We start from the raw sequence: 27,428 nt of genomic DNA, 5'->3' as shown, positions 1-27,428 counted from the left end.
TACTTTTGCTCATCAATATATTATCACCACACATCTATGAATGCCTATTACGCCACGTGAGACTGACATTTTGAAGTAGAACTTCTACTGTAGAAGTATTGTCGGAATGTTTTGATTTTGACATTCCTCATAAATGATGATCAACTTGTTCCTCAAACGGATACATCGATGAAAATAAATAGTGACGTAAACTTATTTCAATGAAAACAAAGACCCTTTGAAGGCCATCTTAGTAAGTTCACAGGATAAGATAAACATAAAAAGTAGTATCAATAGATAAGTCAATCGTGCAAGATGTATTCATTTGAAGAACAAGTCGACATGATGGAGAATGATCTCATTTATGGAGAATGTCAAAAAAATTCAGTGAGAGCGCAAAATTTATACGCTGAACGATATCCTAATCGCACTCAGCCTTCGCGTCGAGCATTTAAAAATGTGTGTGATAAACTTGGACAAACCGGTAGCTTAAATACACGTAAAAGTGAGCGTGAAAAGCGAAAAACTAACGAAGGGAATGAAATTAGAGTTCTCACAATGGTGGCTCAAAATCCGCACATTAGTTCGCGACAAATTGAACGAGAATCTGGTATTGAAGAACAAGTTGATCATCATTTATGAGGAATGTCAAAATCAAAACATTCCGACAAAACATACTAATAAAGCGTCATTTCGTACATCTTTTAAACGTAAATTTCATTTAATATAAAAATGTATTTTTTATCCTTTTCATTTACATTTAATCTTGTTCAATAATTTTGTGTCATGAGTTCCGTACTTGTTTTAAGCTCCTCTATGAAATTATGGAAAAAAACCTACCGAACCCATTAAAAAAAATGAAGGTGACCTTGATATCTTCGAAGCGCCTCCACCAGGACAAAAATTATTATCGCCATATGTTAGCCCCCTTCGTACCGTATAATTTTGATTACATAAATTTTCCTCTGGACCTTATAAATTCGAAGATATTTAAGGTGGTAATAGTTATTGCCCCACCCTGTATATATCTTCGTTTAACAACTCCACACTGTTAATTCTCAGTACGAAATGCGCGCACGTATTTCGCGATTAATTCTGTTTTGTGGAATTCTTATACTCTCTTTGATGAAGACGGGCACGCTTAATTGAGACTTGATTATACCTGCGACGAATGCGGTTTCCGTGCGCGACAGGTGAAAATTATAGTAAATTCCATTCGGCAGCATCTTCGGTGATGTGAGGTTTAGACGCAGCGCGACGATAACTGACGGTACAATTCGACGGCTTCGCTTTGATCGACCGGGATCAGGTGAAGTCTTGTTTGCAACTTCAGGAGAATACTCGGATCGAGTGTACGGACGGCTTAAATTGGCTTTTATGACGATGAAAAATTGTCGTTGGAACTTTTAAAACGAGGTTCGGCATTTTTCAAATTCTTCCGCCGCTGCTAACGAAGACGGGCGGCGCTTTTAATCCGAGTTTGATTACATCGCCGACGAGTTTGTCGCCCGGAAATAATTACATGCCATTCTGATCCGTTTAACGCACGATAGCACGAAATGTGACGTTTTAACTAAGCGTGCCAGCGACGAATTCAATTTGCCTTTCTGTCCCTCCTTTCCCTGCTCTATTTATCTATCTGTAAACTTTCATGAATGTCCACGCAATCCATCATCATCTAATTAAATTTCTAAACAACCACGGAAATAACAAGAATTTAATATGAGAAAAAATTTTATATAATTTTTTTCTTAAAGAATATTTATATTTGCAATTGTTCTTAAATTTATGATATAATGTATATGTCTTTATGTCTTTATGAGAAGTAAAAGAAAAATACGACATCTCTCATGTAACATCATTTATCTCCATTCCATTTATTAACAAAATCGCGACGAAACCACTTTGCAATTACTTGACAATCTAAGGGCGATGTCTTTAATGTCTGCACAAATGTGTCGACGCGGCTGTAAACACGTTAGAAATGTACTTTCTTGTGAGAGAAAAGCCAGACTCACGCGAGTCGAAAAGCCGGGTAATAAATGTCTGAGGAAGAGCTGAAGGGTGTCGGAGAGTGGTAAGGGCTTCATCCATCGCGCCACGTGTGTTCTTAAAGTTTACTATTCAACACCAAAATAATACCCATGTTTCGGAAGAAGTTTTAATAGTAATAATAATTTAATAATAATGATGTAAAAAATAATTATATAACAGCAATATAATGCAAAACGTAACAAGCCATAATAAATATTAAAAAATATTTGCACTATTCGTGCTTATATAGCACTATTGAAATAATACTTTTACAAAAGTGTTGCTACATGAATCGTGAGAGCATCCAGAGAGCATTTGAAAAAGCAGGAGACGCGCAATCAATTTATCGAGGCAGAACTTTCTTACGCCCATAATTTACATTCGTGAATCGTAGAAAATTCGTAAGAAGCAGCATATTCGACTGAAGGACTATCATTTAACGAGCAAATACAATTTAAGCGATGTGCACGAGAGATGTGCACGAGCGAAGTAGCAGAAATCTTCGCGTCGTACCAAGTTCGCGACGCGAAAGGACCGTAAATATTATTCCGCGCTTCAGTACTTTGCTTTTACGAATGAACGGCGAGCGGCCGTAAAACGACCAGCAAAGTAGCGAATACGAAATACTCGTGAATTTTTCAGCAGCAGCAGCAACAGCAACAGCCGCCGACGTCGAGAAGAAATTTTGAATGCGTTTGCTCGCAAGCTTATCGCGCGGTCTCCGTTTGGATGCGAAATCCTTGTCTTCGCATTTTGTGTGTTGACGAGTGTCGTGATTACTTGGCTGCATTATGCATTCCCGACGAGAAGTGGATACCTTGTACGATTATCGTGGAAGTTTACCACCGATTGTGTAAAATTAAAAACCGCACTGCATCAAGAAATATAAATTCTAAACGATGTAATTAATGTATGAAAATAATAACACGCAGTGAAAATAATAACACAAAAGTTGTACTTTGATAAAGTATAATTACGTGCTCATATAAATGAATAGGAACTTCTCCCTTTCAATTTGTTTTTCGAACGTTGCTGTTTACGCAACAGGTTCTCGTAATTAGAACATCGGTATAATGGAACTTTAAATATATGTATGTATAACTAAACAAATGCGCTCGCAAGTTTTATTCTTCTATTATGAACAATATTATCGAATTTTAGATGAATGATACGACAGAAAAGAACACTTTTGCATTGCGTCAATCATCAGGGTACCCGATGCGATGCATTTAGTGATTGTAGCAACTCTACTGTATATGTTTCATACTACCGTTTTCTGTAACGTAATAAAATGCGCCATTAATTCACACTTGTCAAAAAAATCATTTTGCACCATCCGATAAACGCGATGCGGACGCGTAAATGCGTATTTTCTGCTTGCATTCCGATTGCAATTGCAGTTTAACCGAACGTAAATATGTCCCCTGCATCTCGTTGTTTATTACACAGATGTACGTATGTATATAGTTACCAATTGTTTACTCTTCATTAGAAGAATGATTAAAGCGTCGATTTTAAACAACCAAGCATCTCTCTCGTGTTTTCTGCGCGAAACATTTATTACGCTAGTCTCTCAAAATAACAGATTCATTTTCTTGTAAAGCATATTTTGATCTCCGACTGCAAAATCACACCTAAGTGTCTCTCAATGAAGAAAATATTCTATATTATGCCATATGCTCTTAGTATTCTAGCATACTATATAATATATATTACTCTATATAGCAATTATTATTATACTTCTTACGTAGCTCAATCACATGATAAGAGATGTAAATTTTTCTTTTAGACATTAGACGATCCCAATCAATCCTATTTTCAAAATTAATATTCGAGAGAAAAGAACTTTTTTCAACGATCAGCGGTGTAAAATCCTCATTTAACTCTTTCATCTCCGTTTGTGGTTGTCGGAGCTTCATCTTCTATAGGAAGAGTGATCGGCAAGATAAAACGCGCGCGTCACTTATCACTTCTCTCTCTCTCTCTCTCTCTCTTTCTTTCTTTCTTTCTCTAACTCGCTCGCGTCGATCTTTTAACCCTCACCGAAAAAAGATTTTTATTTTCCGTCGAGTAGCTCCGCGCTGCTCGTCGCTCGTTAGCGCGCTTACGCCCGTCTGAAAAACCTTCCCTTTACCTTCGTTTCGCACCCTCCCGCACTCCGGGCGCGCGAAATCGCGTTACTTCCCGCCCTACGAGCTCGAACGCGAAAAGAAGAGGCACGGTTCAACCCCAAAGAACACCTCACACCATTCCACTTCCTTCATCCTTAGGAAACCGCACGCGAAGAATAAAGCGCAGATGAAAGAGGGATTGTGTGTATGTGTAGGTGTGTATTCCTGGCGCCTTCAATTTGCCACGCCGCGCAACAGAGACGCGTTATTGGCTCTTTCCAGCGAGCGCAATCCCTATGTTTAAGCCACGCTTAATCCGGAAACCTTCATCGCGCCATCCGTGCAGCACGTAATATTGACGTTTCCAGATCTCTAAAATACACGTCGCTGATGTGGTGCACTTTCAATAAAAGACGGCGGAGCATGGAATCTTAAAATGTTATGGGAAATATCTAAACTGCAATCGTGAATCCGGATCTGTTTATCGGTGATTCGGTTTATTTGATCCTCATCGAATTATTTTTTCCTCACACTTGAATATCCGAGTTAGCTAAATAATCCAGATGTCCGGTCTCGAGCAAGCGGATAACGAGTATTTGGGATAATTCGAAAGTTATATAAATTATTTGAATATTTACAAATTTAATTTGCACTGATTTACCTACTTGTAATATTCAGATATTAAACTGTAATTTTCACAGGTAATGTGCTGTTAATTACTTAATAATATCTGCCGCGCAATTTTACGCAATATTGTCAGAGACTTTGGAAAATTTCACAATTTAGCTTGGAACATGTAATACTTTGTAGTAAAATATTTTCATTAAAATTAAATGAGGCTTAATATAAATCATGGATATAGTCTCTTGTCTTCTTCCCCTCGCTCTTTCTCTCCACATTTTTGTTATTACTCACGTGTCCCAAAATTCATGTCCCATCATTTCATTCATTTTGGGACACTGCATCCGCAATTTTGGATCTTCCCTTTCAACTGGCGGGATAACGGAGGAAACGCGTGGGATGCGGTTTCCTGGGATTTAGCAAGCGCTAAATAACGAGGCCAATAACGGGGCGTAATAATGACCACGCGATCAGATTATCGAAATTGGAAAGACGCCAAAAGAACTGCCACGGTGCCCCATCTATTTGCCGCGGCGCGGCGCCGCAACTGCGGCACGCTACTACGGTCTCGCGAATGTTGCGTCGCATTTACAAACAACTGGATTTATTCCTCGCATTATAAATGGTTATTTGCGCTTTTAACGGATCGACACCTATTGTGACGGAACATTTGTTTGATCCGACACACGAGCCTGACGCCTTTTTCCAATTCGAACTCTGTTACTACTATTAACATCCGTAAAACAGACGCGATTAACTGCTTGCATCCCGCTTAATCCTGTCGTATTCATGGAGTGATTCAGGATTAATGTCCGTCCAATTTCTGAACGTCACATTCAAACGAATCTGAAGAAATAACAGCGGAATTGAAGAGAATGAGAGCACAGAATAATTTTCCAAATTATGATTACGGTCTAACGACTTCCTTTGTGAGAGAACCATTAATTAATTATACAGTTACTGATAAGTAACTGTATTTCGAGAATCGAAGCAATCCCACATGCGTCGGCTTCGTTTCATTCGTACTATTTCACGAAAACCCCATAATCGTCCGCAACGATTACGGTTCCTGAAGGAAGGGGAGGCGGCAGCGGCCTACATTTTTTAAATATGACGGTGACTTGTCGGGATATCGCATTGCGATAAACAGGCCGATCGATCTCACGTCGGAAGGTGAAAGTCGGTGTTCCCAGGCGCTTTCGCTTCACCGCGTGGTTGACCCGCGCGATAAATTCGCACAATAGATACGTATCGCGTGCCGCCGCGAAAGGTTAACGACGTCGCCTCCGCGGTCATTTGGCGTCCGCGCGCGCCTTTGCTCGCTCGCGGGGAGGGTCACTGAGTATTCTATCCCCCGAGGGACGTAAAGTTTGCAGACAATACGCCTATTTCCCTGAAGACCCGTTTCGCGTCGCCACGCGCGAAATTGACGTCTGGACTGCGGGGACTTACGGGGTGACTTCCCAGTGGAACCCCTCGGGGCACCACTCGGGGGGCTGCAGCACGCATATTCGCCTCGCGTATAATTCGTAATTCGTCATAATTTCATGAGAAACGAGTAACGCGTGCGACGCGCATGACGACGAACACGATACTCATCGTGTGAGGGGCTGCAAAACCACCCCCTTTCTCTTCCCTTCGTTGTCGCGTGATCGATCTTGCGAATGTGACACGTGCACCGGATCGAGAGGGAGGATCTCCGCGATGGTGGATCCACAACGCGATCCTCCTCCTCCCCCGCGGCACGGTCGCTTACGTCGCGGCCACTTGAATAAACATTAATTTGATATCGCTGGATATTGCGTCAAACCACACGCACGCACTGGGCGGCGTAATACCGCGCTAGCGTACGAGCGCGTCCGCACCTGTCCGCGCGATGGTAGGTTGCAGGTCGCAGGCAGTTGCAGTCGCAATTGCCTGCGGCCGTGTAAATACCCCTTCTCCTCCCGCCATCCTCTTTCTCTTGGCGGGGATGCGTTATTTTCTAGTAGCCCCGTTGTTTTGTTATCGCCCGGCGGTCCATTAGCGGGAGTATCGTCGCTGTTATCGCACGCGTGGCAAATATATGCGGGAGGGTTGCAACGCACGCTTGCGTCGAGCGCGATCCTCTGCTCGTTTCCTCGCTACGCTTTTCGCGCGTATTTCTCGCGATCGCGTTATCACACCGATTCGCCGCTATCAAACCGATCAATTCGTCGGTAGTTTCATGAGCGCTGCTCACTCGGGAGGACAGAAAAGAACAGGGGTCCGCAAAATGTACGCTCCGCTTACGAGCGTCGCGTTCTTGATCAGTGAGAGATCGATTGAGATTCTTGAATTTTTATATATTATTTGCGACAGATGAATAACATCAAATTTTATGTTATTTATATATACGTATGTCAACGTATATTATATTGCATATAAGATTAAATTAAATTCGTGGATGTCTCAGTGTCCTCGTGTATCCATGCGAGAAATACAATTCACACAGGAACGTCCGTATATAGGTATATGTGAAATATTTTTCTCTTATATACAATTTAATAAAATAAATGAAGCGAAATAAAATGTGAACACCTATCTCTACTCTCTCTTCCTCCTCCCTATCTCTGTCTCTCTCTTTTCTCGTCGCGCAGCTATCTCGAAATTCACAGAACAAAAATCGCGCGCGCTAAAATAGAAATCCGAATCCTCAAAAATTCACTCGCTCGGCGACATGATACCACGGAAATCGTCGGTGGCGCGATGAGAATTTAACTCGGCTTCATTCTCAGCGGAGACACTCTGTCCGTGCTGTCTGGTAGAATTTCGCGAAATTCGCGCACAGCTACGAATTCCGCTTAGCGGGCGGAATTATTAGAGCGCGCGGTAATCAGCGAAAATTTATATAGACGACTCGCACACGTCGCCGTTAAATATAATATTATAGAGTCGCGCGAGCGCGCGGCTTTTCAACGAGGTAGGTATATCGTCCTGAAAAATCGCGATCGCGTGATTACACGAACCAACTCGCGGACCTCCCGAGCAGCAGAAAAACTATGCATCCGCTTCTGAGATTATTATGCAGCGAGTTTCTTGCGAGGAAAGCTGATTAACCTTATTCCGAAATATCGCCAGGCGTGTACAGCAAGAGATTGCTGGAACATTCTTGTAAAATACGTATGTATCTGCGTGCTAACGTCAAAATATACACGCTTTCGCTTTATTAAATCATCTTGTAAATTAACGCGCCAGCGCGCGACTGCGTTGGCCGTCGTAACATTCCCGTCGCACACATGGATCCATGAGGGCTAATCTTATCGGTCGCGGGATAATTAGCCGAATCTTCGTGTACGTGCACGTACATGCATTAATATGCTCCACGTGTGAGGAAATAGAGATGGAAAGCTGCACGCGCAGCGCGATGCGGCCACGTTTATTCCGCGCTCGAGGGAATGCGAGGAGAATCGCGAATTCCGCCAAGCGGTCACGAGGAATAATTGGGCCGAGGAACGATAATAATAACGACCCGCGATAGGATGGATCCATTTCGCGGACGTTCCGTCCAAGAAAGTGCGTTACGCAAGTTTGCGCGCAGCTGGATAAACCGCTCTCACGCGTAGCGAATTTGTACATCGTTCCGCTTGTGGTATGAAAGGAAAGACGGGAGATTCGATGGCAGCTCGCACTCTTCCACATTTAGAGAATAACTCAGAATAAAGGAATAAAATAACAATGCAAGCATGCGAGCATGAAGCGAGATATCGAGTCCCGCGTGTACGCCGAACAGAATATTATATCACGGCGGTGCGCTAAATTAACAGTTAAAAAAGAGAGAGAGGAAGAGGATGCGCCCGCATAAACCGCACAACGGTAGATACATGCGTTTTGTTTTCGGTCGCGAATGAGCGATGAAATCGCCGGGCGACATACGTGCGAGAGCGGGTCGTAAAAATTTATCGCCGCCCGTCGCAATTTCATCGTTGTTTCCGCGATTTCGAGGCATTACCCGCGGTCGCTGTTGCATAGTTTATATAATAAATTTTTGGGCGTCAGCCAATTCTCTCGGACTCGACGCTTCATCGCTTTGTCTGTCCTCGCACCTTCGTCTGTCCGCGAAGCTAAGCCGCCGTGCGTTGCATCGATGATTGCACTCTCTCGTGCGGAAATATCTATCATTCGAATCATTCCCATGACGATATGAATTAAGTCTCAAAGAAGGCTAAAAAAGAATAAACGCACTGTCTCAAAGACAGAAAACTAATAATGATTATAATGTGAAGTATGAGCTTGAAATTCATGCTATTCCAATTGCTCAATCATGGACAATTCTCAGCAGCGATGTGAATATACGAAACATTTAATCCACCATCGAGGAGCGAGGAAAATGGCGTGCGATCTTTCGGCCCATGTAAAATCATTTCTCTCGTAGAACGCGATGGATGACAGGACGAAAGAGATGATTCAGTTACATCTCAATATCGCGCTCACGGATGGCGGGACAGAGAGGGCGATTTCGTTCGAGAGCGAGCGGTCAACCGCTAAATAATAATCCGCGATCGGCCGCCGCGCGGGCGTTTGTGCGCGAGATATTCGGCCTGACCTCCGGCAACGCGATCGAAGCGGATGGAAATTTGATTCCCCGGGGAGGCGGATGGTCGAGTATCGCGGGACCGAGCGGAGTACGCGAAGTCGTGGAATTGAATTTTGAAGGGCACTATACGCGCATCCGTATGTCGCGCGTATAGGCACATTACCGACGCTTATACTTCGCGCATCGCTCCGAGAGCATCCGCGAGCGAGCTCTCCTCGAGCGCGAACCGGATCAGATTTTGTGGAACGGATAGGCGCGATTTTCAAGTGGAAGACGCTCGATCTTGTAATCGGAATTCGGGACCGCCGATTCTTGTGCATGCATCAGCTTTACCATTGTTGCTTGAATACTAAGTAAATAAATGCTACGTAAATATTGAGTAAAGTCTAGCATGAATCGTGCCTAACACGATTACGGTATATTATGCATTTAAGATATGTAAATTCGATATCACGGTGAATAAATTATTTTTTTCAGCGCGCTATATTTTCTGCACTTCATATCTTCAGTCCGAAAGCGAAACCGCACATAACTTTTGCAAGGAAATCTCATTAAATTCAGGCAATGTGACGATAGCTGAATCAAATAAGAAATTTATATATACCTGGACAAAAAGGACGACAAAAAATAACTATTGCTCGTGTCGGCGTAGCTCGAATCATGTGATGTTACGAGAATCGCTCGGATCGCGTCGAGAAAGAGAGTGAAAGAAAGGAATTTCTGTACACGCGTGAACTTCCTTTTGTGACACACGGTCTATCAAATCCGACAAAGACGATCGGGAGATGGAATCGCATTAATCAATTTCTGTTCGCAACTACGTCAGTAATGGTTAACGTATAAGCGAGCTCAACCGAGAGCCAATCGGGATTCGGCCGTGGAGGGACCGATGGAATATACGTGTTCACGAGGGATTGTGCAGGATTTCCGACGTCCAGGAGGAGATTCAGCTTCACCGGTAGACAGTCCCGAATTTCGTCCCTTCTCATATCCGCCGTGCATCGCCCGGCTGTTCCGAATAATGCCCAGAATCCTCGAGCTTAGATTTTCTCCGTTGCTCGAGGGACGCGCGTTAAAATGGCGAAAAATCGTTTATAAACGATAAATGAAACATTATTATACCGGCATAATTTGTCACGTGCGATTATTGCTCTAAACTAATGAGCATTTAATTAATAAAGCATCTAACCAAGTTCTTACGTTAATTTTCCAATACGATCTATTAGATTCGATTCCTACAATTCACCGTGATTCCGGAATTCCGTGGATTAAACTTCCCGAATCAGACTTTATTGTGCAATTGGATTGTGCGACTCGCCGATTGTTTGCCGCGCATCGAAATCTTTGGCCTCTCCTCTCCTGCCGCAGAGTATCTGTATCCTGATCGGCGGCGAGACGCGAATCTCTCGGTCGTATCACGGGCCGAGTACGTAAATTACAGCTTCCTCGGTCATGTCGCTTCGCGAGTGCCGGATCTCGCATCTCGCGAGCAAACGGGATTCTCGCAAACATTAACGTCCGACGTGATGACAATGGCCTTTCAAATAATTGCGTAATATTTGTACGCCCGCAATTTGCGGAGGCTGACCTCAGCAGCGCCGCTCCTTCCAGTAATATCGTCTCGATGTAACGACGTTAGTTTAGTCGGCGAGAGACTAGTTAGGCACGGAAAAGGGTGGGCGGAAGGGGATGTTGCAGCTCGGGTGGGTGTTTGCTGTTAAGGCGAGAGATAGATATAACGTGCAACGGTAAAGTGCAGCGGCAGCGAGCAGTTCACTCGGCAGCTTCCCTTCCGTCGAACACGCGGGGAAGGGACTGCAGGGTCGGCAAACCCTGCTTCGACGTCTTCGTAATATCCGGCAGCCCTTATCTCAAGGTCGCCCAGTTTCCGGTTACTGCACTCTGTATCGTGTCGCTGTGTCGTCCTATCGACTCCGTGAACTTTGCGCAGTTTTACCGTGCGGCTGACACGATTCAACGCGACCATTAAAGGATCAGGACAAGGAAGTTCGGCGCTCGCTCAGTTTGCAGATTGCACTTGCGAACAAGCTTGCAAATTGCATCATCAACGATTAAATACATGATGTGTAAATCTATTACAAGTGTTTTACAATTAAAGTTTCGGATAATCATAAATATAAATTATAATTATAAATTATAAGGCCATTATCGTGAATATTGGTTAATAGTCGAATGAGATTCGATTCACCATATTACCGTTTTCCGCTTTAGGATTTTCGAATTACGGTCGACGTTCATAATAATGTTCATGAGACGCATGGTGGTAACGCATGGTGTATCAGAGAAGTAAAGCTCGTTTGCAGCATCATGCGCATCTAACGTCGGACATACGGCGATAATAATACATTATCATTCGTGTACGTAGCACTTTCTTGATGTCACGTCACGGGACATGGTTTTGCCTTCGTATCAGACAAGCCGAACACCGAGCCAGCCGCGTTTAACGCTAAATGCACCGTCGCTCGGATGTATCGCTCCCGCTTTGACGCCGCAAATTCGAGTTTCGCCGAGCGACCTGTCGCAAAGTCCACAAAACCGGCGCGCGTAACGCTCATAAAGATCGACGAGGCCTTAAAGCGTGGTGTGACCCGACCTTTATCAGTCCTGTCAGCCCGACGACATCGCACGTGAGAGTGTAAGAGGTACTCCAGAGGCGGTGCGAAGTACTCGCAATTGTGGGAAGAGAGAGAGAGAGAGAGAGAGAGAGAGAGGAGGGAGAGGGAGAGAGAGAGACGAACGAGAAAGGAGGAAAACGTATCGATCGATAAAGCCTCACGGTTATTTAGATAACCGTGCATCCGCACGACATCAAGCGGGAGCGAGAAACCGAGACGAGAAACGCGGAACGGGAGATCGAGAAGAAAAGGCGCCACGACGCGTGTGGAACGAGCCAACGATGGATCGAGATTATCGATTCTCGAAGCGGCGGAGAGCGGAGGAGACTCCCGTCGTCGACATCTCCGACGATCGGCCCTCCTTGCGAGCACGTCGCGAGGCGAAAATATGCGACAGCCAGAAATAAAGGCCGGTTCCGCGCGAAAGATTACCGGTTCCCCTCGTCGAGAACTGCTAGCTAGCTGGCTAGCTGGCTCGAAAGGAGGAGAGATGGAGGATTCCTTCCGTTTCGTTCCTCATCTCGCGCTCTCTCCTTCTTGCCAAGATCGGCATGCGCGTCCGTAATCCCTCGCGTTCGCGCGAGGGAACGCGCGCTAAATCGGTCACGCGTGCGAGAGATATGTGAGATGCACGATTTATCGTGAGATTTTGATAGCCGTTAGATGTCCGATATTAGCGGAAAAATAATAATTCGCTATGAGGAATATAAAATCCACACGTTACTATTGCATCATTATGTACCATTAATAATATTACTTCGCAATAATAATGATATTGTTACATGTTACTCAAGTAAATATACGAGTGCATGGAACACTAAATAAGAGGATGTTAGTGCCCATCGTCTCCCCGAAATACAACTACGCATGACCAACGTGCCAATGAATCTGTCTGGAATCTGTGAACACGCGTCGGACAGTCTATGATTAGAGGTATCCAGTTACGTATTGTAGTCGTCGGGACACCTCTCCTCCTAAAGCCGAGGGGGATAATCGAATCAATAGCTTCCCTCGTGTCAAATCTTTCATCGTCGAGACGGAGAGAAGGCCAATTCGGGTGGAACGAGAGACCGAATGCACCGTTGTGCGAACCGTTCCATTCGCTTCAAAATTTCGAATCTTGCGTATCGCACGATCGCGCGATCGAGAAGGCAGAGTTGAGGAGCGGGGAAGGAGGAGCAGAGGAGAAGCGGGAAGCGGAAACGCATGAACCAGAAACCGGAGAAACAACTTACTTCGTCTGCCGGGCACCGCGCGACAAAACAGATACACATTTATTTGCGGAAACTCGAACGTCGACAGGCGGGTGAACGAGGGGATGAATATGGGACGACGACGTCCACCCTCGCCTGGAGGAGTCGGAAGAAGATAAGACGGGGCGGAAGTTCTTCCCCGATCTTCCTTACAATGTGTGTTCTCGCACACCCTAAATACATAAACACCCGCTTTTACATGCGCTTTTATTTCCCCGCGTTTGGTGTTAGCACGCCCTTAGATGCGCGTCCTTAAAAGTACCTATACATGTGACCATCGAGCCTCGCAGAGTGTCGCAAAACAAGACGTTGAAAGGAAGGACAAACGTGAGTGAACACCAAATAGACTTCACGAGAGTGTTAAAGGAGATCACAAAGATAATTTAAAAACATAATTCTGAAAATTAAGCGATAAATATAAAGTGTCACGATTTAATACAAATATGTATGTGTATTTATATTTTCGCTGGAAAATAAGACAAAAAGATTTAATAAATTCAATTATATATCATTTTTTAAAATCGTTTACAATAATACAATACAATAAACTTTAAAAAATTTTTTAAACCAGCAAAGGGAGATGTCAAATACACGCGCTGCGAATGTGAATCTATTTTCATACAAAAAAGTGATATCAGACATTTGCAGCAATTAAAAAAAAATTTAGTCTAGTAACTGGGGAGTATTTTGTATGAATTACGTTCAGGCTCTTTTTAGTCTCTGCTTAGTTGACAATAAATTTAAAAAAACGTACGACAAATATAAGTAAAGTAATTATGTATAGCTGACATTTTATTACATCTTTTTTCTGCATCCGATATTTTATCACGTTCCATTTCCAAGATTAATTTCTCGAACTGCACCTTTGAGTAAAATTCTACACCAACCTATTTCGAAGTTGTAACGGCGAGCTGAACGGAGAAGCGAATGAGGACGCTTCAGAGAGAAGAGACACTCGCAAGACGATACGGGTGAGAAAAGAGACACCAGCTAAAGCTACGGGCCATCTCGTGGACCTAAGCGAGAAGACTTGGAGGACGACACGAACGTCGCGACGCCAAGACAATATATCACGTGCGCTGAGATAAAAGTTCGCGGCGCGCTCATTGCTGCAAAATATGGTGGTGAACGTACAAAGCAGAAACAGACAACGCTAGTTATCGCGTAAACAATATATATATCCTATGTGCGTGTATAATAGCAAGCGCTGCATTCTTACCAGAGATAGTGCAAATTTGATTAAGAACAAATCAAAACTGAATCATATTTTATCAATTATTCTATACGATATTTTTTCCTACAAAAATACCATAGTTTGTTTAATACTATGGAACCAAATATTGATATAAAATCTCGTCACACAAAACACTCTTGTTTTCGAAATACATAAAAATGATAAAAACTGTGCATAAATCAAATATGATTTTATAATATACTTCATACTTAATACTTTATGATATGATCTTTTCAGAATGACTCACGTGATTTTCATAATAAATCGCCTGTTTCGGAATTTTTCAATTTGCGTTAAATATTGTTGGTCACATTTTTTCCACCATTTAATTTTTTTATACCGCAATATTTTATGCTCAGATTACATCTTTGCATCGATCTCGAAAGACGTACGCAAGCAAGAAAACCATCAGCCATTACAATCAGCACGTTGATACGGTGAAAACGGGAGCGAGCCGTTAATTGGTTTTGCAAAGAGTCTGCGATAACAGACAACAAGAGAGGAATGAATGACGAGAGGCATTATGCGGCGGCCAGAATACTGATATCTAACAATAGAAGAGAGAAGATCGGCATTAATTAGTGAAACGGCTGCTTATTATTGATTCATGCTTAAGCTTCCTCGAAAGTAAGATACCAATTAGCGGAGAAAACGGTGTTCCGCACGAATAATATGATAACGGCACGGAGGGAAAAAGGAATTAATCCGCGCGTTACGTAACGTGACTCTTCGGAATTCCAGCGAAATTCCAGTCCTTATGCAATCGTAATGCGTCTGATTAAGTATCGCGATGAGACTTCACGAGAGCGGCTCTTTCGCGAGATGTTCTCCGATTCACGGATGTCGTCGCTTCTCTGCAAGCCTTTATCCTTCTCTCTGCAGGCGTTTTCGTATCTCCGGAATCTCCAGCGAGTCATCGGACGGATCGGTCGAGCAGAAAATTAATGGGCAATCTTATTTTCGATGATGTCGCGGCGTGAGAAGCGGCGCGCTCGCGGAATTACGATACGTCGCGCATAAGTAATCGCTCGGCTCGTTTGCAACGCGTGTAGTAATGCGTGTTTAAATCGCCGCCCGTAATCCGCATAAGCCGGAACGTATTATGAGTGCATGCGTACACACGTACACACATGCATACTCCGGACACGTTATCATCGTATGCACACTCGATAGCTTACGTTACGATTGCCGCTGGGAAATCAGAAAACCATCGCGAATATCAACAGGAAAGAGAAAAACACAAGTTTTCGATTGTGCAGAAATTTACTCGCGCCACGAAGAATCGGTTCTCTGTTATTTAACTCTGGCGGAATCAGAATTCCGTAACCGGATCAGAAAATCACGAGATAATAGATGCAGAGTGCTAATTGTGTTTATCGCGCAAATTAATTGCTAATCAATCACGCGTTAAAATGAACTGTTAAATTTACCATTTAAATATCCTTCATCGAGAGGAAGAATCGCAAAAGATTGTGAAAAACATTGTATAACGTAAAGTCCAAATAAAATAATGCATACGATCCCGGATTAATGTTTTAAGAGTCAATATCATTATTGACCGATGCAACGTGCACGCGTGCCAGTGATGCTTTTACGCGGAAATCGAGAGGAGCGGGAACCGGTGTCAGAGGCGAGGAGGGGAAGGAAGGGAGAGCACGTACGGGCGATAAATTATAATTAGAATCGAGCCGAATGTGACAATCTCTGGCACGCGTGAATCATGTATTAACCCAGTCGCTAATGGGCATTAACCGTGAGCCGTTTAAAATTACGGTTGGTCGTACACCTTCCTCCCTTTTCCCTCCTACCTTTGCGCGGCACATCTATCCTGTGGCGAGAGAGCAAGCAAGCGTACTTCACCTCGCGTGCTGCTCCCGGGATGCAGCTACCTTTCGATTAGCAGAGCTGACGACTCGATGCTTCCGGGATCGCTTTCTACTGCATTTATGATACTGGAGGATTTAATTACCGCAAAATTCCTTGACGAATAAGTCGCGACCAGAGCGTACACCGGTACACGTACAATGAATACAGATATGATCGTCGTTTCAATTATACGTGTCTAGTTTCTTCTGCTTTTTTGAATTCTTCCGCTTTTTGAATGAGTGATTTAATGTATAGTGCAATACATACGACGCATATTTTATACATATTAATTATAATGTATTGTATGTAGGACATAATAATATATAAAAACGCTATGAATAATTAATTTATGCAGTCTTTTCTTTCTCATTTATAAATACGAAGTTTTACTATTAAATCGAGATTTGGTTGGCAATTAGTTGATATTTATTATGTCTTTATTCGTTTCATCATGACGGAGATATATCAAGTATTATCTCTTTCTCACTTTCGTGCTGTTATCAGAGCTGTCGGTGTTATTTCGCGTAATTGTAGAGAATAAATTATGTAGCCATTTAAAATTATGCGTTCCTCTTCGTAGTATGAATATAGCGGCTTACACCACAAAATGCTCGGCTCGTTCGCAGCGATCCACGAGTATAATATCGCCAACATCGATGCTTATGACACGAGATACCCGAGAATTTAATTAACCAAAAATGCTCACTATAGCGAGCATAAAGAGATTATTTCTCCCGCCTGTGATTTCGCTCTGTAGAAAATTGCTCGAAAGCTTGAACAAAATTAATAAAGCGAGCTCCCGAAGAAGCTACCGATTGCTAAAAATTACACAAATGTCTTTCCATTCTGTCTAAATAAAGTCGATTTACTCATCAGTAACGTCTCCATCCTTTCTTCTGCTTTCTCTTTTCGTTCCTTCATTTGCATCTTACTGCAAGCTAAAATCCAATTTCAGCCTCCATCCGGATGAAATTATGAATGCGCAGTCTTTTAGCGAGGCTAAAAGAAGCGATACTCGCGATTTAATTAAATCATCACGAGCGGTGGCAATTAAGTATCCTTTTAGAGGACTTACCGATAGCAATTTACCCCTGCCGGCGTCGTACGTCGCGGCCACTTATCCCCACGCGATCGCACTTCCGGGGCACCGCCGATTTACACTGTGGGGGCACTTCGGGATTTAATTAACGAGCGCATCAAACCCGATATACCCGCGATTCAAACTCGGATCGCGCGCACGATCCATGCATCAAAAAGCGGTGAACGATTGGGGGAAAAAACGAAAAAGAAAAACCAAAAAAAAAAGGAAAAAAAGCAAAATTGGACGGAGCGCCGGTTAAAACGCAGGTTTTTTAATTGGATCGCGGCTTTAACCCGCGCGTAAAGCGGTCGCGTTCATCGTTCGTCACAACTTGCTCCGATCCTCGGTATGTTAAATATCTTGACTAAAACATTGGTTGAACGTATAGTCGCGAAGAGTTTAATCACTTCCCCATTTTCATCAATTGAACAGATATTCAATCATTTTCCGGGATATTACCAAATTTAATATTAGCTTAATATTCTTCTGATTTAATGCATAATGTAATGTAACATAATAAAAATATCAGCTCGGCAGCCGTCGCAGAATCCGTCGTTAACACTGTGCGTGCGCGGTTCACTTTGTGCGTGCGCAATTTCATTTTCTAAATCACGTTACGCGCGGAAATCGCGCGAGGCAACGTGAAAAAATCCTCGCGGTGACACTGCGTCCTCTCGTCCGGTCGTTTCATTCGCCCGACCCGGCATTACGGTTACGGTCGAGTTAATTTTATCATCGTAACGACGAGAGCGCAGGTATTGTTAGCGATGAATGCCAAGTATGCCAGTAGAAGCGTATAATTCCGGCCGGCGGATTACTAATGCCGTTCTGAACCTGAAGTCCGAATTTCGAGTACGTTGTCCGCATACATCCGCGCTTAACGTCGCACGTTATCGTCCGCACGTAAATAATGCACAAACGCGGTCGTTAAAAATTCATTAATCGCGTTCACGATCCGACCGACCGCTCAAAGGAGCGTCATTACGCGCGACTCCATCAAATCGCTTGCCTGTGTCGACTCATTGCTTGCCGATGCAAGACAATTGCATTGTCTTTCCGTGCGCTTCGAGTCGAAAGCAAGTTCCTTTCGTTCAAATTGTCCGAACTGGAGACTGAAATTTTTCACTGCAATTTGTGCACCGTGGAACACGGTCCGAAATAAAGACCGTTCGAGATCGAATTTTTAGTTCGATTCCTACAATGTATGTAATTTCAGGCACATTGGCGTTCGTGGCAGTTGAATGAATCTCTAATATTTAAAACGGTCCCACTGCGAGAGAATGCTCGGCAGAGAAAATAGAGGGAGAAAGAGACGCAATTACAATTAGCATCATTGCACAAGACGTTGGTTCGTATCGTGGGCAGAACGTGCGAGCTTTAACGAGGACGGCTCATGAGTATCGAATTACCTTTGCGGCAGGTTAAAATCGCCGTCTAACGAGACTGGCCGGCAAAATAAATCTGTCCCGAAGATCCTCGTGCCGCGCGTGCCACAGGAGCAAAAAAGGGCGGGAGGGAAGGCGGAAGAATGATCATTAGAACGCGCGGCGGAGAGGAAAAAGAAGAGACTGGGTATAAGAAGAGCTCAAAGCAGATATTAGTCGGGGCGAGGAGATCAAAGGGACGGGGTAATATACATACGCGTAATATCTGACGCAGTCTCGTTAGAAGGGAGGGACGATTACTTTATTTATTCATCTTGGCGAAAATGTAGAAAATAATGAAGAACCTCGCGGGGTGCGAGGGGCAGATGCGTACGCGAAATGGACGACACGGTGGCGCGCGTGGCTCTTTCGCAGGTGCGGTTAACTCTTTGACCACAAAGGATATTAGACCGCTCCTTGTCTCACACGCGCGGCTTTCTCGGCGAACTATAATCTTTGATCACGTAACGCGATACTACGGCAACGTACACGAGAGAAGGAGAGAATCCGCGTGGCGTCGGAAAAACAAATTTAAAGATGCTTGAAGACTGTCTCGCGGGCATGGATCTCGTGAAACAATTACCGAATTCAAATTCGTCAGAGACGGATTACGCGAGATATGCGAGACTGCATAAGAGAAATGAAGGCAAGTTGAGTTATTGTTAAAACGCGGTGGAAAACTGTTGTAGCAGATTCCGATCTCCAAAATTGGAGTAACAGGTATGGAAGCGCAAACGCCAGGTCTTGTTAAAGCATTTATGAGGTAAAAACAAAGCGATCGCTGATACGCTTCGATTCTCAATGCGGTTCATTGTTTCATACCGCGAGCGTGATTGATTGTTAAAATGTATTAATGTATTACGACAAAGTGCGAGAGAATCGAAGGACAATACCGTGCACATTATCTGACGCTCGTTACAGAGACAAATAACTCTGTTTACTCACCTCCACGAGAGTGATGAGGATGATGAAGAGGGGCGGTGGACAGCACGTGTAGTGATCGGCGTAGAACTTTCGGTCCCGTTCCTCTGTGAGGAATTCATCGCCGATCATGCGGACCATCCTGCAAGCACGAATATATCACGATGATTGATTGGTATATAAAAACATCTGCAATCTGTGTGTTAAGGGGGGAGCCTGCTTTAGAACGCTGAAAATAAGGTATATTTTACGAATTGTTTTTGGAGAAACTATACAGCGGATCATTATAAAACTTTGATGCATTTATTAGTACATGTTTAAAGATAAAAAAATTATTTTTTGATTTGAATATATCGCTTGTAGAGGTCGTCCTGGAGGCATTGTAAATTGGTGAGCATTCTCCTGCCTCCAAATTTCGTCTAAACTGAAAAATTGAAATATGTTCTCGTTATTTATGAATTCCCATCGTCGATGAACCAAAGAGAGAAGAAAAAAGTTGAAAAGTGCCAAAATGGTGGAGCTTAGAACACAAAAGTACGATTTTTAGGCAAAGTTTTTGAACTTTTTCATGCAAAAATAATTGTTTAACTTAATGTTTTTATGAATATTAAAGGTTCATCGACGATGGGAATTCATAAATAACAAGAAAATATTTCAATTTTTCAGTTTGGATGAAATTTGGAGGCAGGAGAATGCTCACCAATTTACAATGCCGGCTGCACTAAGATGCCTCCAGGACGACCTCTACAGGCGATATATTCAAATCAAAAAATAATTTTTTTTATCTTTAAACATGTACTAATAAATGCATCAAAGTTTTATAATGATCCGCTGTATAGTTTCTCCAAAAAAATTCGTAAAATTATACCTTATTTTCAACGTTCCAAAGCAGGCTCCCCCCTTAAGCAAGCACGACAAGTATATTGTTGCACAATGTGCAGTGTGCGATGTAAAAACATAATAAAACCTCTCTTTGATGAAACATATATAAAATATCTCTTAATCCTGATTATTTAAAAATGTGTGTATAACTGTATTAATATAATATGACGTAGGCGGAAACTCAGCGTGGACGGCAATTACCAGGTATTCCTCGGGAAATTAGGAAAAATATAATAACGAGACGTTGCACGTGCTATGGCGTACTTTATTCTGCTCTTCGCGCGCCACACTCCGCGCGCCACCTTCTTCTCCGTGGCGGTCGGAGAAAACTAAACGTCGATAATCGATCATTAGGCGCGTCAATCGATACAGAAGTCTTAACTTACGCTAGACGAACGATATTGCACATACATATCCAGAACAATAAATACCTTACACGCGACAATAAATACCTTACAGTATAATACTTATATTGAAGTGGAAAATACATATGATAAGTTTAATAATATATGTATATTACAACACATTAATACCAAGCCCAGCAATAAATCTTGTATTTATCGAAAATGTAATAATGCACATATTGAAGAATGACAGCCACTGTTATTTGAACATCCGATCAAATTTACATGCATTACTGCGAGGAGCATCTGCACAACATGACAAACAATTTTCCATTAGCCGGCACGATATAGTATAAGAAACTTCGCAAACGCGAATTATAATACATATTACGCGTATAATTACATATTAACAAATAATGTTTCACGAACAATCATTCGATGAAGTAAAACGTATTTTTCAAGATGAAATTCATAATGATATTTTATTTACGCTATCCTCTGTATTTTATTTACACTGACAAATGATGCAAGCAACAAACGCGATCGAATATTTCCAATTACACTTCATTTCGAAATAAGAGTGACCGTGGACGCGGAAAATAGATCGCAACGCGCGCGATCGAATCTTTTGTGCCGAACTTTACAAAATTAGACTTTGTTTGCATAACATCGGGCGCACAAAAATACAACAAAAATTCTGCAAATTGAATGTAAACGTGGCCATTCCCATGAAGTAATCTACACATTCATCTGAAACGCGTTTACATCGGCCTTTGCCGAAATAATTTTTGCTCTTGCGCGAAAACGGGATTTTTTTTTTTTTTTTAAATTGAACGAGCACCCGCAGCGTATTCATTTACACCGTGCGAAATGCGAGTGATGTGAAAAAATGCGGCCGGCGCATTGTTCTCGTCGTTAATACAACAGGATGATTCATGGAAAAAATTCGGCAGATAAATTCAAGACAGCGGTCGGAAAATAATTGTTTCCACGTGTACGTATCTAGAATGCTTTCATTAATTCAGAAATTGTTTCGCCGATTGGGAATAACTCGATACAATGGCATCGGGCGAACAATAAAGTCACGTTACCAATTTGTGAAAGGCATCTTTTCGTTGATAACAACGCCGGTTCGTCGCCGCTATTGTTGCTGCATTTTCGCATCCCGTTTACCAACGGGTGAATTAGACGCGCACGTAATCGGTAAACGCTCGGCCGCACAGTAACGAGCAGCATTCAAGTAATTAGAAAAAGAAGAAAATTGTACCGACTCTTAAAAAGACTCGTCGGCATTCGCAGCGGACTAAAATTGGCGAGTTTAATTAATGAGGGTATGATTGGACAGAGTCTGAATTTACGAAGCTATTTCTAAAGCAAACACACGAGAGATATGAAGGCGCAAAACATAATGAGTGCAGAGGTAGACAAACATCACGAAGAAATTGGCGCATAATTGTTTTCCTTAGAAGTACGTATACAGGAGAGATTTGCGAGCTAAAAATAACGGGTATTAAAAGAATTGCAATTCATTTCAGAAGAAAAATATTGGGTCGTCCAGAAAGTTCGTGCCGATTTTGAAGGAAAATTCAAAGGCAACATTTTTTTATGTCGATAAATATTTATTGACTTATGTATGCACCGTTTTGTTTCACAACCTTTGTCCATCTTTCACGCAACTGGAAGATTCCATTCTCCCAGAACTTCTTAGGTTTCTCGGCGAAAAACTCCTCAAGGTGGTTTTTTTATGTCGATCAAAGAGTTGAAGTTCTTGCCGCTAAGAGAATTTTGCAAAGACCTAAATAAGTGAAAGTCTGAAGGTGCAATGTCCGGTGAATACGGTGGGTGAGGTAGCACATCCCAGCCAAACTTCAACAATTTTTGTCGGGTAGTCAAAGAAACATGAGGTCTGGCATTGTCCTGATGGAACACGACGCCCTTCCTATTAGCTAATTCTGGACGTTTTTCCTGAATCGCTGTCTTTAATTCGTCCAGTTGCGAGCAGTACTTATCTGCATTTATCGTTTGGTTGTGTGGTAGGAGCTCATAATATAGGATTCCTTTCCAATCCCACCAGACACAGAGCATGACTTTTTTTGGATGAAGGCCAGCTTTCGGAGTAGTTAATGCTGATTCATTTCGCTTACCCTAGGATCTTTTTCGTTCTACATTGTTGTAAATGATCCATTTTTCGTCACCCGTCACTAATTGCTTCAAAAATGGTACGTTTTCGTTGCGCTTGTACAGCGAGTCGCAGATGGAAATGCGATCCATTAAATTTTTTTCGGCCAAATTATGCGGAACCCATACATCATAGCGACTTACGTAACCAAGCTTCACTACATGATCGTGGACAGTGGTTTTCGATATTTTCAGTATCTCTGCTAATTCACGTGTCGTGTAGCGCGGATTATTCTCGATCAGTGTCTTGATTTGGTCATCATCAGTAGTAGAGGGTCTGCCCGAGCGTTCTTGGTCTTTAAGGTTAAAATCACCAGCTCTAAACTTAGCGAACCACTTACGTACGGTTCTTTCAGCTAAAGCGCCTTCTCCGTAAACAGAACATATCGAATTTGTTGCTTGTGAGGCATTTTTGCCTTTCCGGTAATAGAAAAGCATCAAGTGTCTAAAATGTTCTTTGTTTTCTTCCATCTTCAAAAGAGTACAAAACTGATACGAATCAATTTATCTGAAACAACTTTTTTCCTAAAGATGCGTTGAAATGTCACCTTTAAGCATATGTATATAAATCGTATGTTTTCAATAACATTGATATATTCAGACATGTTCCAACGCCATCTATTAAAAATCGGCACGAACTTTCCGGACGACCCAATAGTTCTCTAGTTAGAAATAAATATACATATTATTTGGCGCATAATACTTTTTATTTAAAACAATCATCAGTATTCCTATTTCCTGGAAAATTTCTTGGCAACGACAAAAATCAATGATTAAATTTGTGCACCGCTGGACCTCGTGATAGCGTCTTTTTTTAGACGACCGCGCAAAAGATGGGATAACATTTTCGCGCGGGACTCGATAAAAGTTGGAAAATTTACCCGCCGATTCTCCAGAGGGTGTCCTTGTCGAACTAATTGCCAGCCTCCGTAGCAATTTTAGTGCTATTGGACGCCTCGTTCGTCGCCAGAGGTAGCGAAATAATGAGGAATTAACTTAGGCGAATCCCTCCTCTTGTCGGCCGCGATTCCCGAAGAAAAGAAAAACACTTTGGTGAACAATTACGCGCAAACTCTCTGCCACCCATAGCCTTCATTATCCCGGAGCATTCTTTTCTCCTCATTTACGACTTTCGTTACGAATGAACGTTGAGAATATCACCGGAAAATTCTTTCTGAGAACGGTGAGCGGCGTAACGAAAGGCACCCTTTGCATACAAATGTCGAGTATTTCCCTGCATGTTTCACTTTGAATATTTCTTTAGAGCATTATCGAGACTACGGATTTGTTTTCGCGAAAAAGCGTTTATATTAGTACAGTTTCGAATCAGAATCTGTATAGTTTTATGATAGATTTGTGGTTGTCGTGAAATTTACGTTCTAGTATCATTTCTCATTTCTATCTTGGCCTTTTCTCTGCAACTCGTGCTATTCGTTCGTAATATTCGTTTCTGCAGCTGAGCGCTCTTCACGATGTCAAATAAGAGAGACTGATCTGTATTGGAACGATACGCATGATCTTGCGCGATCTCTTTTCGAGTCCCTTCGCTTCACTAGTGAAATAGCTTCCGCCATTCCTTCACGCGCTTCTCGGTCCTTCTGTCAGCCTTTTCATCCCTATTCTATTGGTCGTCTTACTTATTTATCAGTCTCGTGGAAAACCACCACGGTCACTCGAAGATAAACAGCCGATCCGATAAATAGATTTGAGGATATTTTGACAGAAAAACGACGAAAAAAGAAACTTGAGAAATTTAAGAAAAGACTTTGCGTTCGTTAACCCCTTCGGCGGCATTGACACCATATGGCGCGAAAATGTATGTGTCCATGTCGGCATTGACGCCATATGGCGTCCTTGTATTTTTTTTCGATTGATTGGGCCGATCTTCATAAAACTTAGTACCCAAAAGCTTTTTGGGTCGCTGAATACGAATCCATAGTCAAAATTTCAAAATTCAAAATGACGGATCCAATATGGCGATCAAATATAATCATAAAATCAAAATTTGTTCGGAATGTTATTAAATCTGATATCTAAGGGTTTTTGGGACTGATGAATACGAACCTCAGATCACAATTCCAAAATTCAAAATGGCGGACCCAATATTGCGGTCAAAAAAGCAAAATCTATCTGAGTGTTATGAAAACTGGTATCCAAGAATTTTTTCAGTCGCTGAATTTGAGGTACAAAATTGCAAAATTCAAAATGTCGAACCCAATGAAGTGGCACAAAATAAATAAAAACTTGTTTCACTGACTAAGTTTTTGGATGCATCTTTCCAAAGATAGTTTGGGTTCCCAATTCTAAGATACAAATACTTGTCAGTTTTTCAATTGTTCTTAGATAGATTTGGTGTTTTGTCCACCATATTGGATCCGCCATTTTGAATTATGAAATTTTGTATCAAATTCGTATTCAGCGGCTCAAAAACCCTTTAGATACCAGTTTTCATAACAAATAGATAGATTTTGGTTTTTTGACCGCCATATTGGATCGGCCATTTTGAATTATGAAATTTTGTACCTCAAATTCATATTTCGCGAGCCAAAAAATCCCTAAATACAAGGTGTCTTTAAAATCCGATTACTTTTTTTTGGGTGCCACCAGGGGCACGAACAGTGATATTCTGTTTGCCGCTGAAGGGGTTAAATGAAAAATAAATGTAAATGTGATCTTGTTTTATGTTATATCAATCGCTGTATTGTATTAAAAATAATACGATAAATGGTATCACTTAAATAAATATCATGTAATATGATCGAACTGTTAGCCAATTACTTAATATCGCTGTAAAACGTTAGAAATTCTTGTGCAAAAACACGCCACTCGTTCTTCCCGCGTTTTCTCGTTCCTATCGCCACGACGACAGCTATGAAAACGACGACATCGACGATGGGCGATAAAACAATGCATAGGAGGAAAAGGCTGCGAGTCTAAGCGTACAAACGGCGTCGATAAATCGACCACGCGCGATCAGCATGGTCATGAAAAAAATATCCAATATCAGAAGGGTGGGTAATAAAAAAGCGCGATCTAAATTCGGATGCGACGCGGGTGCCATACCATAGAGGGTGAGACGGGGAAGGAAGGTGCGATACGGCGGAGGCGAAGCGCCCTTAGACCCGGCACTCCTCTCCGCGATGCTATCTCACCCGCTGCGCCACGTTAGGAGCGCGGAATAATTACGAAGAAATATTGGCCCGTAACTCAGTCCACTATCCATAATATCTGCAACGTTTATGGCGCCGGCGAGATAAACCATCCCCCGCGTCTCGTTCTATCTGGTGGCGGCGCGTGCGCCGCATCGCTTCGCTTCCGGGGGTTCGTTCCGGGATTCCTCGCTGGTGTTAAGGGTACGCGTGTGATCCGGGGAGGGCAAGTAGGGGCTACGTTGTCGCATGTCGAGTAGGCACTTACTTTACGAGATCGCACTCACCTGTCGAGCGACATGTACGAGTGCACTGCGATCTGAAGGACTGATTAGTTGAGACGTGAGTATGCTCGCGATGTCTTACGCGGTGTTGAACTCTGCCGCAAGCGCAAAAAAAGAATTAATTCGAGAAGTTCCGATTAATTTCAAGCTATTTTCGTTGGCAACAATAGAATTATTGTATCATCAATTCTAGAGGCGATTAAAATGTAAGCTAAAAAGAGTGAAGGTATTCTCGCTCAACGTGAAATATAATTATTAAATATTTCTGTATACATACATAATATATGACTGATATTCCCGTTCAAATATTATAACAGTGAGCGTAGTATTAAAATGCAGTCGCCTCGTTATTATCCTGACGATATGTGAAAATTAGTTTATTAACTCCCGCCTGCACGGAGCAGAAGTTATATTGCCCGTTAAAAAAAGCAAAGTTTGTTAAATTCCGTACATAAATTACGCGAGAAAAATCCCATCCTGTCCTGCCAGGTTTTACGGCCACCTAAAATAGGCGGACATGACCTGAGCCTTCCGGCGGCAGATACATTTTGCGGCTTCGATAATCAGTGTTCTCACCTGAACGGGAGCACGCGAGTAGAAATACATATGTTAATTTCGCGTAGGATCAAAGGGAAACAACAGGGCAACTTTTTCTTTTTCTCTCTACTTTTTCCACACGCATATGCGTGGATTGCGATGTTCATAATTTGCAACCACGTGCTACGTTATCAGTGTAATTGCCCAAGCAAGTGGGAGAATATAAACACGATTCTCTTGCTGTGGTCCAGGGATACCCGGAATTTTCACGGGAGATGCATCATGCCCATGTGGGTTTGCCGAGATAGACAATCGCGATTGGATGCGCAAACGGAAGTG

At 42.5% G+C, this 27,428-nt stretch overlaps 1 protein-coding gene across 3 annotated transcripts in view; it reads right to left on the bottom strand.

Moving 5' to 3' along the window:
- LOC105285210 (protein rhomboid) overlaps nt 1-27,428 on the bottom strand; it is a 367,945-nt gene that overhangs the window by 85,820 nt on the left and 254,697 nt on the right. For all 3 annotated transcript variants that reach the window (XM_011349284.3, XM_011349285.3, XM_011349281.3), the window contains exon 6: nt 19,740-19,857. In XM_011349284.3, the coding sequence (XP_011347586.1) occupies nt 19,740-19,857 (118 nt within the window). The remainder of the gene's footprint in view (nt 1-19,739; nt 19,858-27,428) is intronic.

Source organism: Ooceraea biroi, chromosome 5 (assembly GCF_003672135.1).
Source record: "Ooceraea biroi isolate clonal line C1 chromosome 5, Obir_v5.4, whole genome shotgun sequence".
Taxonomy (NCBI): domain Eukaryota; kingdom Metazoa; phylum Arthropoda; class Insecta; order Hymenoptera; family Formicidae; genus Ooceraea; species Ooceraea biroi.
This window is presented reverse-complemented; position numbering and strand designations above follow the sequence as displayed.